The 19,047-nt window shown below is 32.7% G+C and overlaps 1 protein-coding gene across 9 annotated transcripts in view; it reads right to left on the reverse strand.

The window, feature by feature from the left end:
* Positions 1 to 19,047, reverse strand: part of MAN1A2 (mannosidase alpha class 1A member 2) — a 175,889-nt gene that overhangs the window by 111,561 nt on the left and 45,281 nt on the right. For all 9 annotated transcript variants that reach the window (XM_033199475.1, XM_033199482.1, XM_033199481.1 and 6 more), the window contains 2 exons: positions 15,978 to 16,096; positions 10,314 to 10,394 (listed from right to left, as the gene is read on the reverse strand). In XM_033199475.1, coding sequence (XP_033055366.1) covers positions 10,314 to 10,394; positions 15,978 to 16,096 — 200 coding nt within the window. The remainder of the gene's footprint in view (positions 1 to 10,313; positions 10,395 to 15,977; positions 16,097 to 19,047) is intronic.

Genomic DNA, 19,047 nt, shown 5'->3' on the forward strand with positions numbered 1-19,047 from the left:
CTTTAATATTTTATAATTAACATACAGTTTGCTGTAAGTTTTCGTAGGTGTCCCTTATCAGCATGAAAAATAATAATTACCTTCTAGTACAGGTTGAGTAGCCCTTATCTGTAATGCTTAGAACCAGAAGTGTTTCCAATTTTGGATTTTTTAAAATTTTGAATTATTTGCATTATACCAATTTAGCATCTCTAGTCTGAAATCCTGAACACTACAACGAGCATTTCCCTTGCACTCCATGTTGGTGTTCAAAAAGTTTAGGATTTTGGAGCATTTCAGGTTTTTGGATTGGGAATAATCACTCTGTACTAGTTTACTGAGAGATTTTAATCATGAATGGGTGTTGCATCTTGTCAAATGCTTTTACTAAATTTATTGCAATAATTACATGATTTTTCTCCTTTATTCTGTTAATTAATATGATTAATTACATTAGCTGCTTTTTCAAATGTTTAACTTCGCTTTCCTAAGATAAAAGAGCTTTTTCTTTATATATTATCTTTTATATTATATAAAAAGAATATAAAAGGTATCTTATATTATATAAAAAGAATATAAAAGGTATCTTTTATATATCTTTTTACATTCTTATTATATATATATATCTTTTATATTCTTACTAGCTATGCTTTACAAATATTAATAGTTTGCTCAGGATTCTTGCTAATGTATTCAAAAAGTATACTGGTCTGTAATTTTCTCTTGCTATATTGCCTTTCAGGCTATGATGTTAGTGCTATGCTGGCCTCTGAAGTAGAGTTGCAAAATGTTCCCTATTGCTCTGTGGAAGAATGATATTTCTTTCTTATTTGATATAATTCACCAATAAGGCCATTTAACTTGGACTTAATTTTGTGAAATAGCTTTTTATTACGAATTCAATTAATACTACAAATGGCATACTTCTTGCTTTACCTTGACTCAGTTTCAATAAGATTGTTTTAGAAAATCTGTTTTGTCTATGTTATTAAATTTTGCAAAAAAAAACTGCTTATAATATTCCATTATTATGCCTTTAATGTATGTGGAATCTGCAATGATAGCCTAATATTGGAAATACCACTTGCTCCTGCTATTGGTAATCTGTCTTCTGTTATTTCTTGATCAATTTAGCTAAAAAGATTTATCAATTCTGTGGATACTTTGAAAGAATCAACTTTGTAATATTTTCCCTGTTTTGTCTACATTATTAAATTTTGCAAAAAAACTGCTTATAATATTCCATTATTATGCCTTTAATGTATGTGGAATCTGCAATGATGATAGCCTCTTATTGGCAACACCATTTGCTCCTGCTATTGGTAATCTGTCTTCTGTTATTTCTTGACCAATTTAGCTAAAAAGGTTTATCAATTCTGTTGATACTTTGAAAGAATCAACTTTGTAATATTTTCAATTTCCTTTGTAATTGCTTACTTGATGTCTATTTATTAACATATTGCTTAATTTTCAAATATTTGAAGTTTTTCCTGATGTCTATTATTGATTTCTAATTTAATTCCATCAAGTCTAAGATCGTGCTTTTTTGTTGTTGTTGTTCATTTTTGGGAGACAGGATTTTGCTCTGTTGCCCCAGCTGAAGTGCAGTAGTGGGATCACAGCTAACTGCAGACTCAACCTCCCAGTCTCAAGCAATCCTTCCACCTCAGCATCCTGAGTAGCTGGGACTACAGGTACATGCTACCACACTCGGCTAATTTTTGTATTTGTTGTAGAGACGAGGATTTGCCCTCTTTGCCCAGGCTGGTCTTAAACTCCTGAGCTCAAGCAATCCACCCACCTCAGCCTCCCAAAGTGCTGGGATTACAGGCATAAGCCACTGCACCTAGCCATACTGTGTACTATTTCTAACTTTTTAAATTGACTGTGTTTTATGATCCAGCATATGACTTATTTTGATCAACATACCACGTGCACTTGAAAAGAAAGTGTATTCAGCAGTTGTTGAGTAAAGTGCTCTATAAATAAATATCAATTCATTTAAAATAGCTCATAGTGTCACTCAGGACTTCTACATCATCTTTTTCTGTCTGCTTATTCTATCAATTTAAGAGAAGAATGTTAAAGGATCCAACAATCTTTGTGGAATTACCTTTGTAATAAAAAATTAAAAAGGAATCTCCTTTTAATTCTTCCATTTGTGATTCATACATTTCAAAGCTCTGTTGTTTGATGCCTACACATTTGCTTATGTTTTAATGTTGTGATTGTGTCTTTCTAATGAACAGAACCTTTTTTCATTATCAAAGGTCTCTTGTCTCTGACAATACTTTTCATCTTGAAGTATAGTTTGATACTGGTGTAGTCATTTAAACCTTTCTACACTTGCTATTTATCTATTATGTATCTTTTTTCCCACCCATTTACTTTCAACCTATTGTGTCTTTTTTAGACTGTGAATAGTTTGGTCTTGCTTTTATGTCGTTTTAACTATTTTTGCCTTTGACTTAGAGTATTTCATTCATTAAAATTTAATGGCATTATTGATATTACTGGATATAGGTATATGATATTATTTTTTGTTTTCTGTTCGCCATTTCCATTGCTTTTTGTTGTTGTCCTCTATTCCTTCCTGTTTTTTTAACTCAAATATTTTCTAGGCAGGGCACAGTGGCTTTCACTTGTAATCCCAGCACTTTGGGAGGCCAAGGCAGGAAGATCTCTTGAGCCCAGGAGTTCAAGACCAGCCTGGGTAACATGGAGAGATTCCATCTCTACAAAAAATAAAATAATTAGCCAAGCATGGTGGTATGCACCTGTGGTCCCACGTACTCAGGAAGCTGAGATGCAAGGATCACTTAAGCCCAGGAGGTTGAGGTTGCAGTGAGCCATGATCACATCACTGCACTCCAGTCTATGATGACACCACTGCACTCCAGTCTGGGTGACAAGAGTGAGACTCTGTTCCCCCAGAAAAAAAAAAAAATTGTAGAATTACAGTTTATTGGTGGTTAAGCTGCACATGTTTGCAATATTTTTATTTAATGTTTGTCCTACGGATTAATTATCACCTTAATTTTTCACAGACTATTAAGAGTAATATGGTGTAACTTCATATAAAATCCCTTACAATCTTAGAGTCCCATTTCCTCCCTCCCTCTTTTATTCCATAGCTGTAAGTATTACATCCATGTATGTTATAAACCCAATATAAAACACTATGGATTTTGCCATAAGCGTTCATGTAATTTTAAAGAACTTTTGAAAAAGTAATCTCTGTGGTTTCTGATGAGTATTTGGCCATCAGCCAAATTAAAGTACCTCCACATATAACGTGTCATTTCTCACTGAAAGCTTTCAAACTTTTCTCTTTGTATTTGGCTTTCAGCTGTTTGTTTAGGATCTAATTAGCTCCTTTAAATTCAGGTCTACTACCAAATATAGAAAAAATACAGTCAATACTTCTTCAACTATTTTTTACAGCTATTTGCTCTCTTCATACAAGATTCCAATTATATGTATGTTGGAATACTGTCCTACAAGTTTCTGAAGCTCCATTCATTTAAATATTTAATTCTCTTTCTTCACACTGGATAATTTACATTGATCTATCTACAAGTTCACTGACTCTTACCCTTCCAATGATGACAGTCAACACGATGACTTTTTGTTTTAAACACTGAAGTTTTCATTCTAGAATTTCCATGTTATTTCATTTCTGACGAGATTTTCATCTATTTGGTCATTTCGGAAATATTTTCCTTTATGTCTCTGGGCATAGTTATAACAGCTGCTTTAACATCCTGGTCAACTAATGCCAGTATCTGGGTTACCTTAGAACAGGTCACCACTGATTGACTTTTGGGGAAAAAAATGGATCATTTTCCCTATTTTTTTCATACACTGAGTAATTTTTAAACTGTATCCTGATCACTGTGATTGACAGGCTTTAGAGGAAGCTGATTCTGTTATATCTTCGGAGAAGTGCTCATTTTTTGTTTTAAAAAGCACTTAAATTTGTCTGAACTCAAAATCTAACAATGAATCCAAGAGCCATGACAGCCTAGTATATGTATATAATTGGAATCCCAGAAGTGGGGCATGGGGCTCTTGCAATACATAAAAAAATATAATATAATTTATATTATTATAAAGGAACAAAGACTTAAAGCAGATTTCTCATCAAACTACGTAAGCTATAAGACAATGCAGTGACATTTTTAAAGTATTGATAAGAAAATATACAGATGGTCCCTGACTTACAATAGTTTGACTTAGGATGGTTCAACTCACGATTTTTCAACTTGACAATGATATGAAAGCAGTAAGCATTCAGTAGTAACTATACTTCAAGTGCTCATATGGCCATTCTGTTATTCATTTTCAGTATTCAATAAATTACACAAGCTATTCAACACTTTACTATACAATGGGCTTTGTTATATGAATTGGCCCACTGTAAGCTAATGTAAGTGTTCTGAGCATGTTTAAGGTAGGCTAAGCTATGATGTTTGGTAGGTTAGATGTACTAAATGCATTTTCAACTTAGGATGTTTTCAATTTGCAATGGGTTTATCAGACATAATCCTATGATAAGTCAATGAGCATCTGTATTTTTAAAAACAGTAACTGAGAATATTTTAGAAAATAATTAAAGCTACCAACCCACAGACCCCAGCAGCTCAAAGAACTTCAAGCAAAATAAATAGTCCTACTCATGCCACCGCCACAAGACATATACACACACAAAGTAAAACTACTCAGACTCTTCATACAAAACAAAATATGAACAGAAAATGTTAAAGGCAGTCAAATTTTTTAAAAGACCTATTACATACAGAGGAATAAAGAATTAAAGGAGATTTCTCATCACAAACTATGCAAGCTATAAGATAATGCAGTGACATAAAGTATTGATAGGAAAAACTGTCTACCTAAATTTTATACCCAAAGAAAAATTTTCAAAAATAAAGTGGAAATAGACTTTCAGACTAATAAAAACTAAAAGAAATCACTACCAATAGACCTATACTATAAAAAATGTTAAAGGAAGCTCTTCCCACAAAAGGAATAAAACACCTGAAAAACCTGAAAAATCAGAAACCTGAACCTGCAAAAAGATGAACAAAACTGACTGAAATGAAGACAAACAAAAAGGCATTTCTTTTATTTTTAATAGGTCTAAATAACCGACCACCTAAGGTAAAAATGGTAGCAACGTATTATGGATTTGCAGCATAAAACTGAAGTCTATAATAACAACAACACATACAAAAAGAGACAAAGAATATTGTTAGCTATAGGCTTTTTGTAGATGCCCTTTGTCACCTTGAGAAAGGTCCCTTCTACTTCTAGTTTGCTGCGAGTTGTTATCATGAACAGATGTCACATGTTGTCAGATGTTTTTGCGGTATGTAATAAGATTATATGATGTTTTTCTTTAGTCTGTTGACATAGTGAATTATATTGGTTGATTTTTGAACATCAAACCAGCCTTCCATTCTTAGGAAGACATCCCACTTGGTCATGCTGTATTATCCTTTTTATATATTGCTAGATTTGATTTTGTGATATATTGTTGAGAATTTTTTGCATCTATATTCACATGAGATACTGATCTATAGTTTTATTTTAATACTTCTGTGTGTCACATAGGATTAATGCTGGCCTCACAGAATGAGCTGAAAAATTGCTCTTCTTTTTTTTCTGGAGAAATTTACATATAATTGATATTAAATATTTGGTAGAATTTGCCAGTGAGGCAACTTGGGTTTGGAGTTTTGTTTTTTCCTTTCCAAGTTTTAAAACTATGCATTTTTTTTACAGACAGGTCTGATCCTTCCCCCTTCCCTCCCCACTTCACCCTCCTTTTCTTCCTTCCTTTCCCTTTCCTTCCCCCTTTCCCTTCTCCTCCCTTCTCCCTCCTTTTCTTCCCTTCCCCCTCTCCTGTTTTGTCTCCTTCTTTTGGAAAAAGAAATCGGTTTTATTTATCTTGGCACAGAGCAATGCATGAAGGTGACTATCTCCTGACTCCATGTATCTCTTATATAAAGATGTCCTTCAAATATGTCCAGTTATCTGCCACATTTCAGTGTTAAGAGAATTGGCAGTTAGCAGATGAAGCAACTCAGGACGATTCTTAAAGACATTTTTGTGGGGAGGAAGTTTTGAGTCAAGTGGAAAAGATGAGACCCAACAATGAATGTTCCAGCCTTCCTGGGGAAATCTAAATCCCAAAGGTTTTATAAAGAAAGGCACCTCTCTGAGTGACGTTTGAGAGAAAGAGCCCAGACTTACTGTTTGTATGTAAGGCTGAGGTAGACAGAGGATGGGGTAAGCAACAGACTACAGGCTCAAGGCAGAGGAGTGAAACACATACAGTAGAGCTGAGGGGACTAAAAGAGACTAGGGGTCCAAGTCATAAATCCCACTCCTTCCCAAGTCATGAGCAAAAGCTCTCCCTCTGGGACTAGTTTTTCCACGAACTATCTTCACTCCAGGGCACAGAAAGGACAAACCAGGCAAAAATCTTATGGGTACGAAAGGTTCTGGAGAGTTTAAGTAGCAGACCAAGAGAAATAATAAACATTTATGGATCACAGTATTTTTGAAGCCATATGCCATGATCATGGTAGAGAAGAAAGCTATGACTGCAATTCTTAGGATCAGGAACCAGGCCAAGGATGCCTACTCCACCCATTACTATTCAACTTTGTAGATGTCCTAGGCAATGCAGTAAGGCAAGAAAAAGAAAAGAACCACACAAATAAAACCATTCTCTGCCTCAGGAGAAGGGGCAGGAAAATAACAAAAATAAATAAATAACCATTATCTATACAGAAAAATAAAACTCATTTCTATTTACTAATGACATGACTGTTTACAAAGTAAATCCCAAAGAATTCATTAAAGTATATTTTAAAGCTACTAGAATTAATTAATGAAGTTAGAAAAATCAGAGGGTAAAAAGTCAATATAAAAATCAATTGTGGAAGGCTGAGGCAGGAGAATCACTTGAATCCGGCAGGCGGAGGTTGTGGTGAGCCAAGACCACGCACCATTGCACTCCAGGCTGGACAACAAGAGCAAAACTCTGTCTCAAAAAAAAAAAAAAGAAAGAAAAGAAAAGAAAAAAAGAAAAATCAATTGCATATTGCACAACAATGCAAATGTTATTTTTAATGCCACTGAACTGCACATTTAAAATGGTTAAAATGGTAAATTTTATGTTGTGTACCTTTCAGCACTTTGTTTTTAAATGAAAGTATCACAAAGTTACCTAGAAGAAACAAAAAGTCCTGAGCCAGCTGAGAATTTAAGTCTTTATTAAAAGTTTTTTAAAAACATCAAATGTATTTATATATACTGACAATGAACAATGGGAAACTAAAATTTAAAATACAAAACTACCAAAATCATGAAATATGTATAAATTTATCAAGATACATGCAAGATCTGCATGCTAAAAACTAGAAGCATCAATGGAAAAAAAATAATTAAATAGATGGAGACATATACTATATTCATGGATTGAAACACTCAATACTGTAAAGATGTCAAATCACTCAAAGTTTATAATCCCAATTGAAATCCCAGATTATTTTATAGAAACCAACAAGCTGATTCTAAAATGTATACAAAAAGGAAAAGTAACTAAAAGAGCCACAATAATTTTGAAAAGGAATAAGGTTGGAGGACTCACACAACCTGATTTCAAGACTTTCTATAAAGCCATAATAATGAACACAATGTGGTAGTAAAAAAGACAGACACACAAATCAAGAGAACAAAACAGAATGTCTAGAGTAGACCCACACATATATAATCAACTTATTTTCAACAAAGGTACAATGTCAATTAATGAAAAAGTAGTCTTTTCAACATCCATACGGAAAAAAATAGACTTCAACTTACACCTCATAGTGTATGTAGGATTTAACTCAAAATCAATTATAGACTTAAAAATACAAATAAAGTAAAACTATAATACTTTTGGAAGAAAACTTAAGAGAAAATCTTCGTGATGTTGGATTAGGCAAACATTTCTTTTTTTTTTTTTTTTTTTTTTTTTTTTTTGAGGCGGAGTCTCGCTCTGAACCATAAAAGACAAAATTAGTAAACTGTACTTTCAGATTAACAACATCAATTCTTCAAAAGACACTGTTAAATCACTGAAAAGACAAGCCACAGATAGAGAAAATAATTGCAAATGTACAGATTATAAAAGACCTATGTCTAAAAGAGGTAAAGAACTATCACAATTTATTAATTCAAAAAAAATTTTTTAATAGGCAAAGGCTTTGAACAGCTAATTCAAAAAATACGCGTGACAAATAAACACAGGAAAAGATGCTCAACATCACTTGTCATCAGGGAATGCAAAATAGAACAGTGAGATACTACTACGCATCTATTAGAATGGCTAACAATAATAAAGAGACTTACAACACAAAGTACTCGCAACAATGACAGGCAACTTTTGGAAAAGAATCTGACAGTTCCTTCCAAAGTTAAATATACACTTAACCTTTGACTCAGTAAATCCCATTCCTATGTATTTATCCAAGATAAATAAAAATTTATTTTCCCACAGAAATCTATAGGTAAATGCTTACAGCAGGTTTATTCATAATCTCCAAAACTGTAAACAATTCCGCCGATAAACATATAAAATGCATAATGGAGTACTGTAATACAGTAAAAAGGAATAAACTACTAATACATGGATAAATCTCAAATGCATTATGCTAAGTAAAAGAAGCCAGCATTCTTAACTGTAGAGACAGAAAAGAGATCAGTAGTTATCAGGGGCTGGCAACAGGATAGGGTAATTGTAAAATGGTAAATGGAAATTTTCTAGGATACCAAAAATCTGTATCTTGATCGTGCTGGTGATTACAAGACTATGCACTGTAAAAACTCGTAAAACTATATGCTGAATTTTACTCTACATAAATAATACCTCAATAAACCTCACTAAAAATATCAATTAATTCACAATGATTTTATTCCTATAAGCCAGGTTAGAGTTTCTCAAAATATAGAACCAATGTTTCCAAAATCACCTTTAACAAGGAGTATTTGGCACAAACAACATAGGATAATGCTCTGCACGCTAAACCCAGTGAATCAGTCCTTTGGGTAGGGCTTGGAATCCTCATTTTTATAAAACACCCTATGTGATTCTAACACATACTAAAGTTTGATAACCTCTTGGACAGAGTATAAATCAATTTTTTTCTATTTTATTAAATGTGAATTTAAATGTTCTGACTATAGAAATATAGGTTAGAAGTATAAACAAATCACACAATATAATTTGACAATAAATTACACATTAAATGTAATTAAATATTATATATTAAATACCGGCATCTTTAAACATATTCCTTCTTAAAAAAATAGTAGTAAATAGGTCACTCTTTACACACAAAACAACACCAATATATGAAATATAAAGATAAAAGTATATAAAGTCATAAAAATCCAGACGAAAATGGGAATTTTTGTTTTGTAATAACACAGACATAGGAAAGGATTTCTAAGGACCAAAATCTAGAAGCCATAACAGTGGGGGAAAAAATCCTTTAAATGATTACTTTAACGATAACAACAAAAAAAATTAAACAAAATACGGATAACATAGATACATATCTTTATAATACATATAACAAAAGATAAATTTTCTTAAATCTACAAACAGCTCTTACAAATTGTCTAGATTAAAACATCAATTCTAAAATATGGGTGAAACAGTTTCTCAAAAAACAAAGAAATTACTTATAACCTCTTCCTTTAGTTTCTCTTTCTCCCTCTCTTCAATGCCATTCTTTAACCTATTTGAATAGTAAAAGGGAATTTCCTACACCCAATTCTCCATCACCTTAAGTCTCAAGTGTCTCCGTGTGTTCTGTACCAAGATTTCCAGAGAGGAGAATTCAGAGCTGTTATTATTTACAGCCAAAAACTACATTCAATTTCCAAATAGTAAGTTTTAATTATTAATTTTTGGTCTTAGGAGGATCCATATTAATTCTTCCTGATTCGTTATTTAATTTTGTCCTTATTAATTTCCCCCCTTTACTTGGACCATGGAATTAATTGCAATGGCAAAATCCTGGAGAAGGATCACTTTTGCAAAGGAGACATGGTGTATATAAAGCTCGGATCTGTGAAGAATTCATGTTTTATTGAGATTCTCAAAATGGAAAAATTATTATTCCCAAGGAATAGTTCTGCCTGAAGCATCCAGTTCTAGACTGGTTCAATATTACCAATTTAGAAAAATAATACATTTCTAGGGAAATTGTTCCTTTTATTAAATTCCAACCCTTCCCTCCAAAACAAACAACGCGTTGCTTGATTTTGCTCACCTCCTCTCCTGATAGGTAATATGCTGCAAGTAGGCCTCCAATAAATCGAATGTTGACTTCAAACACAGACACCTCTGAATTCTGTGAAAAACATATTGAAAATATTCACAAATACGTAATGCTTTATGGTTTTCAAAACATTATCAATACTTCATTTGTTTTTCACAAACACCCTATGGAAAATATTTTTCTACTTTCTGCATCTTCATTTCTCATGCAACTGCAATCTCTCCTCTCATTTGTTAATGTTACTGAAACTTCTCTACTACTGTCACCACAGCTCTCTAATTGCCAAAACCAACAAGCCATTTTTTATGTACCTTACACAGTACTGTGAAATTATCAAGATATTTAATACTGTTAACTATTGCCCTTTCTCATGAAAGCCTTCACTTCTAGAATTCTGGGTCATGATTCTAGAATAGCACTCTTTACTGGTGGTCCTTTTTCTTCTGTTCTAATCACTACAGCATAATTTTTACTTCTATCTCTCCTCCTGGATTTTAAGTATTTTTCCTAGAATATATAATAAATGTTAAAGGAAGCACCAAAAAAATGGCAGAATGATGGATTATTCAATAATAATGTTGAGAAAATTGCCTCCTGGGTAAGAAATTAACATAAATACTAATTTCACAAATATCAAAATGAAATCTAAATTATTTAGAAATAAATGTTAAAAAATTTTAAAAAGTAGAAGTGTTACAATATATAAATTTCCTTGAGAAAGCAGGTACTTAAGCATAAAACCAATAGTTTCGATAAATTGATGACAGACATGAAATTTTTCTAAAATGCAAATTACCTATAAGAAAAAGAATCATGAACAAAATTAAATGGCAAACAGATGGAAACAGCACAAATATAGCAATATTAATAACCTTACTAAATACAGTCTCTATGTTTGTATTTAGATATTGATATAGATATTGCTAGAAATATTCTAACACACGGAAAGAAAAGTAGAAGTGGCAGAGAACATGATCAAAGAATCTACAGAAGATATACAACTAAGATAAAAACATTCACAGTTAATTTTAATAAAAATTAAAAGGAAACTGTATTACTCTAAAGTCTTTCCAACATTCACAGGCAGGTACATCATCTGCTAACATATTTCTCCAGTATAGAATTTTTACAATATAATGTAATTTTTTGATAACAACATTGTCATTCCATCTCACCCTGAAAGCAAACTGCTTAATATTACTTCATATATTCCCAACATCTAACATACTACAGGGCACATAGTAGACATTCACTAAATATGAGAAAGGGAAAAAGGCTGGAAGGGCCTCCATCCCTCACCAGAACTGCAACAATAACATTCCAACCAGTCCTTGTTTTAATACTTACCCTCCTCCCCTACCCTCTATTCAGCATACTATAGTTAAAACAAGCCTTTTAAAGCTTACATCAGTTTAGGTAACTGCTCTGTGCAAACCCTTACAATGCCTTCACATTATACTTAGAGTAAAATGACCAATAAGATCCAATATGCTCAGATCCCCTACAACCTCTGACATCTCTCGTACTAATATCCCTTTGATTCATTTAACTATATGAGTCTACTTGCTGTACCAGAATTGTTAAACTTGAGACTCCTATGTCAGTCTTTAGTTACCCTCTTATCTGGATGCTTTCCTTTCACATAACTGAACAAATCACTCTCACTTCCTACAGGTCTCTGAATAAATGTCACCTTATCAGAAATTTTTTCTGACCATCTAATATAAAATATTAATACCAACTACCTTGCATCATTTCCCTAATTAACACATCATCATCTAACTATATAATCACATGGTAATAAAATAGTTACATTTGTAAAATGATCTTCCTTCACTACAGAAACAAAAGGTATGAAAAATTCTAGAGGGACAGAAGGGAAAAATGGATAGAGACATTTTTGAAAGAAGTAATAACTGAGAATCTACTAAACTTGATGAAAACATAAGTCTTCAGATTGATGAAACATTATGAATCCTTTAAAGAATAACCCACACATAGATGTATGGTAATAGAATTATGGAACAATAAAGTGAAAAATAAAATATTAAAACAAGAAAAAAAATACATTGCCTTTTTAAAATTAGACTGAAAACACACTTTGCAATACTATAACAGAAGCAGGAAAGACAAGGGAACTGTACTTCTATTCTCACTTTTAATATCTATTATGATAGAGTTGTATATCCACATGTCTACCCTTGGGTCTCTTCTCACAAGTGTCACTTTAACAAAGAGTTCTTCCATGACCATCCCATGTAAAATACTAATAGCAGTACCCCACCACTTAACGCCAATCCTACCTACTCTTCTTTATTACTCTCCACAGCACTTATCATCACCATCTGATGTACTATATAAAACTTGTTTACTGTTTTGTTTACTGTTTCCCAACACTAGAACACAAACACAAAAAAGAGATAAAACTCTGCTTTGTTGATTACTGTATCCACAGAATCTAGAACAGTGCCTGTTGCATTTGATAAATGTGTGCATTTATTTATCTATTACTTAATTTGGAAGTTTAAAATAATAACTTGGGATCAACTAGACAACAATCACACATAAAACAAAAGGGGATGAGTTAAGTTAAAACATTCTAAAATCCTTATACGCTTCAGAAGGAGGATCTTACTCTGTTGCCCAGGCTACAGTACAGTAGCATGATCATGGCTCCCTGTAGCCTCAACCTCTTGGGCCCAAGCAATCCTCCCTCCTCAGCCTCCCAAGTAGCTGGGACTTATTTTCTGTAGAGTTTAGGTCTCACTATGTTGCCCAGGATGGGCTCAAGTAATCCTCCTGCCTCAGCCCCCCAAAGTGCTGGGATTACAGACATAAGCCATGATGCCTGATCTGAAATTGATTAATTTCAAATACATATATATATATATATGTATCTGCCTACTTAGGGTTATCCTTAAAGTTTATATATATTTATATATACTATACTTTGATAAGAGAGTGTGTGTGTGCACGTGCCTACTTTGGAGTTACCCTTAAAGTCTGAACACATATATTGTTTATTGTTTTGCTCCTAACACCAGAGCACAAGCACAAAAAAGAGAAAAACTTAGTTTTAATATATTTTATAAATATATATATCATATATGTGTGTATATATACATATATATATTTAAACTTCAAGGATATCTCCAAAGTCAATTGAAATGGAAGGTATAATGTTAAACTAGTAGAGGGAAAAAGAGAGATGATGTAATTTAATCCAAAATAAGGAAAACAAACTAAAAGCAAATGAAAAGCATAATCATAATATAGGTAGCAAAACAAAGATGAAAGACCTAACTCCAAATATGTTATCATAGTAAATATAAATATATCAAACTTAATACTTTAAAAGACTCTAAGATTGGATAAAAATAACAAAACCCAAATACATACTATATGCAAAACTACGCAAATGCATTTAATTTAGCAGCTGGCTCCCTTTTAGGCACTAACAATAGGAGGCTCTAAAAAGACAACACAAGACTGGAGGAAGAAGAGTCTTATTCCCTCTTGTTTACTTCTAGTTTCTGATAGTGTCACACCAGCCAGGGTTCACCAAATCAACCTCATGGTTTCCTTTACAGATATCAAGCACTTGGCTAGGTGTCTCCTCCTCAGAGTTCTGAGTTCCAGCTCTGACACAGTCTTCCTAAGGTACCAGCAACACCTGGGCAGCACAAGTACTAGTTCTACAGAGCCCAAGCTACTGCATTTTAATGATCCCAACCAACCTCTTCCCATTGTTCTTATAGCCCCCACAGGTGGCAGCTGTTTCCTGTTTCCTAGAGTTAAACACCTCTGGTGATAACACAATGCTCTCTTTCTGCCTTTTTGGTTCCCCATTAGTTGGATAACAATTCTAAACCTTAAATCTTCTAGTTAAAATAAATGGTATAGTTCTGGTTTCTGATTGAACCCTGACTGATAACAATTATATACAAGGAAATTATTAGCCATAATAAAACTGTCCTGTCAATGAATGGGAGTATTGCACAGATGCTAATTCTCCCCAAATTAATCTGTAAATTAAATGCAATCCTCATCAAAATTTCCACAGTTTTCCAGAACTTGAAAGAACAAAAAGCTGAGAACTAAGATAATTTCCGCAGAGAACGAGATCAGATACCAAGATTCAGACACAGACATCAAACTTCTTATTAAAAAAAAAAATTGTAGTTAAGACAATTTAGTATTGATATATGGGATAAATAAAAAAGCCAATGTTAAAGAATCAACTATAACATGACTAATATATGACTAATGTGGCATATACAAATAGCAGGGAAATAAATGGTACTAGGATCAACTAATAGTGGGCTATTTCACCCTACATTTTAAAAAAATCAATTCCATTTGGATTAAAGACTAAATACAAAAGCAAAACTTTAAAACCTTTAGAATAAAATATAAGAAAATATATTCATGATCTAGGAGTACGGCTTTCTTAAATAAGATACAAAAAGCACAATCTGTTGTATAAAGGCTACATAGCTACACAGAAAAAAAAAAAAAAAGACTATATTTCTCAGCTTTCCTTTGGAGTTAGTTGAGGCCGTATTAGTAAACTCTACAAGCAAAACTGGGGAGACTACCTCCTGAGAAGTCTTCTTAAAGAACAGTCACATATCCTTCTGTCTACTGGATAAAATGCCTGGATCTTTAGGAACCATTTTATACCATGAGGTCTAAGATCTACACTGAAGGCAACAGAGCAACAAGACAAATGATCCTAGATCCTTGATGATCAAGGAGCCACCCAAACCAGCCCTGAAATGCTTCTCTCTGTACTTGATTTACATGGAAAAAAAAAAATATATATATATTATATATATATATATCTTGTTTAAGCTATTTTATATTAGGTTTTCTGCCACTCACCATCAAACCTAAACTTAAATGATAATAAAATTTGTTCTCATTGAGATATGTCCAAATGCCACAGTAACATAAAGGAAAGTAAACCATTTTTGTCTAGTTAGCACCAAGAAAGGCATCAGAGAAGAAATAATTATGGACTTATATCACAGTTTAAATAACGAAGAGTCTGTCAGAGAGAAGTACATAAAGAAGTAGTCAAAAGGAAAAGCAAGCACAAACATCACAAAAGATGTGAATATGACAAAACAAAACGGTCCACGCATCTTTTAGGTGAAGACTGGTGATAATGAAAATAATTGCCACCATTTACTGAGCACTTAATATGTACCAGATTATCTCAAATAATCTTCACAATACTATAATGGAATAGTAATTTTCTGACAGGTTTAGAAAGATAAGGAACTTTCGCAAGTCGCACGACTAGAATGCAACTGTGCTGGGCGTCTGATTAACAACTATGCCAAACCTAAGCAGTACCACTTAACCATGCTAAAGTACCAGAAGAATGGGTATAGGCCTAACTATGAAAACTCATCGGAGCTGTGCTAATCACTAAACTTCAAAATATATATATACATATTTTTTTTTCCATTCATGAGAGCTCAACCCTCATGACCTAATCACCTCCCAAAGTCCCCATCTTCTAGTACCATCACATCAGTGATGAGGTTTCAATATATGAATAGGAAGGCACAAATGTTCAGACAATAGCAGTTAGACATTGTCTTTTCATGGTCAATCTAAGAGATTAGTTATCAATCATACACTCACCACACTGAAATCAAGGTTGTCTTCAATCCATCTTTGCCCATCTAGGAATTCAGCATGAAGTCCCATGATATAAAGGGTATCCAAAGCATCTACTATGGTAGCACCCATTTGTGAACTTCCTGTATTTGGGAAGAAAAAATTATCATTAAAAAGATCACTTTAGGCTCCTGTTCTCTTTGGGGGAAAAAAAAGATTCCCTTCACATTCAGTGTATTTTAATTTTTTATATATAAAAGTAAACTAAGAGTACAAGGACTAAAAATTTAGAATACCCAATATTGTTCGCTTTTACATTAGAAATTATATGTATATTAGAAAATATACATAGTTTAATATATTTTACTAAAAATAGTACTTCAGTAAAAATAGGAAGATAAAAGAAAACTAAAAGCATACTTTTCCTTAATTTTCTGCCTGGTCAGAATTTGAGATATCTGTCTACTTAACCGAGAAAGAAAAAAAAAAAAAGAGGATTAATTCAAGAAAAGGGGAGAGCAGTTCACGATGACAAAGCTAAGTAATAAGACAACCGTGTCCTTCTGCTCTGGTCCAAATTCATAGGAAGGACAAAAACTATATTTTAAAATAATAATAAATGTACAACGGGGCTGGATAACCACAGTGGAAAAAAAAACTTAACAATCCTTAACAATCAACAACAGGTAGATCATACTGAAAAAACGAAACCATCAAACAACATGAGTAGAGAAAATCAAAATAATACAATGTATCCACTTTTAAGAAAGAGATAATCCTTATCATTTAAAAAAAAAAAAAATAGTTCCAAGGGGAAGAAAGCAAGAGAGAAAGGGAGGAAGAGAGGGAAAAATTAATTCAAAACCAGCCTGATAATGAAAACATCAGGAAAGAAAACAGACCAATCTTACTAATGAATATAACTGTACAAATCCTAAAGAAAATAGTAGCAAAGCTAGGTTTGTTTTGCTACTAGTAGAGTAAAAAATCTAGTAGTACAGCAAAAAAATAAATATCAGGGAGGAGATGGGTTCTCCCCAATCCCATAAATGCAATTATTATTTCTGTCCTATAAAAATTCAAACGATCCAGACAGCTTACTGCTTGCATTAACATGGCTTTACTATTACACTGTCTTCAACAAGGTGAATTTACAGTTCCAGGAGCTCTTGCCCAGAAAGATAAAAGTTGCCAAAAAAAATTTATTGTTCATTCCAAGAACTTCCTGAAAGACCCATCAACTCTTCAACAGAAAGTACCAAATGATGATTTATACGCCAAACTCTGAAAGGCTACGACTCCAGTGAGGTAGTGATCTCCTTACCAAAGTAACAATTAACAGCTTTGTCTTATCAACAGGTTTTCTTGGTGACATTTTCAGAGCCAGCATTCAACATTACTTAGTTCACATTTTCCATTTACTATTCTTCTTTTCTTTCTTTTTCCATTTCTACTGGGTAGAAATTGTTTTCTTCCAATGATTTAAAGCTACACAAATTTGTTCTTATGATGGTTGTCCTTAATTTACATGACATTTTCTTGTTCATGTGTTCCTAATAATTTCTTCAACTTATCAATACATCTATCTTCTCTTAGCTAACAAGTACTCCAACTCTGATAATCAAATTCCTTGGTCTTCTCCCTGCTCAGTTCCCTTCATGTTGATATTATCTAGAAAGTCAGTTATGTGTTATTACGTCCCTTGGCTTTTTATTGTGATAAAAATGGTATCAAGCCATTTAATTACTCATATATCTCTATCTCTTGCATAACTTCTTGAATATGTATCTCTTTTAATTTTAGCATTTCATCCAAAACATTTACCAAACTTATTTTAAATCCTTGAGACTACTGTTTGTGTCCTTATTTTAATTTTTGTAGATAGTTCTGCTCCTTCAGTTATCTAGTTATTTATTTAGTTCTCTAAGTACATATTTCTCTGAGGTATTGACTATTCTGGAGTGGGAAAAGGCCTGACCCACCTATTCTGTACCAGTCTTGGTTAGTTCCACAAGGTGCCATGTGCTAAAGGGCTCAAGGAAGAAAAGTATAAAATTGAAATTACTGGCTATCATCATGATTGTTTACCTGGACAAGTCAAGATTTGAACAGGAAAAAATGAAAAAGCCTAACACTATTCTTGGGTCAAAGAAGCAGCAAAACATGACATTGCAGAATATATAAAACATCATAAAAATTTAGTATGAGAGCATGGGAATTAATTAAAGTAGTTCTCACAAATAAAATATTTATACTAGTTAATAAGAACAAATGAAAACAACTGAATTTAATATTCTAAGAAAGAAAAAACAAATTTGGGCAAAATAACAGAAGAATGAGAAAAACTAAAGGCAGAAATGGATGAATTAGAAATGAAGAAAATTATTGAAATAATAAATTCAAGAAATGGTTCCACGAAGAACCATACAACGAATCTACCATTAACCTCATTTTTAAAAGGTAGACAAAACACAAAATAATAAATAAAAATGCAACAACAGACAAGCACAGAGAAAATTTTTTTAAATTATAAAAGGTCCACTTTATTCATATATTCACAATAAACTTGATCTTTCTCAAGAAATACTATTTTCGACTTATGAAAGAAGAAACAGAAAATCTAAACAAACAGACTGAAAAACACAGGAAGTAAGTTTTTAAAGAGCTACCCGCTATCAAAATACCATACTCTGGAAGTTTCACAGAATGAATACTACTTTAATTTTAAGGATAACTCCCATTCTATACAAACTTTTATACAACATAGGGAAAAAGATCTTAAAATTCAATTTGTAAATTCTGTATATCGATGGAAAAAAAAATCGAATTTACTAAGAAACATACAACTACACCTGATCTCATTCGTGAACACCAAGGAAATATTTAGGAGTGGAATTGCTAGGCTATACAGTAAGTTTATAAGAAACTGACAAACTGCTTTCCACAGTGTACCATTTTACACTCCCAATACAATGTGTAACAGTTATAGCTGCTCTAGCACCCTTGTCAATACTTGATATTATTGATCTTCAAATTTTAGACATGTTAATGGGTGTGTAGAAATATTCCATTGTGGTGTTAATTTTACTTTCCC

Source organism: Trachypithecus francoisi, unplaced genomic scaffold, assembly GCF_009764315.1.
Source record: "Trachypithecus francoisi isolate TF-2019V2 unplaced genomic scaffold, Tfra_2.0 Lachesis_group5, whole genome shotgun sequence".
Taxonomy (NCBI): Eukaryota; Metazoa; Chordata; class Mammalia; order Primates; family Cercopithecidae; genus Trachypithecus; species Trachypithecus francoisi.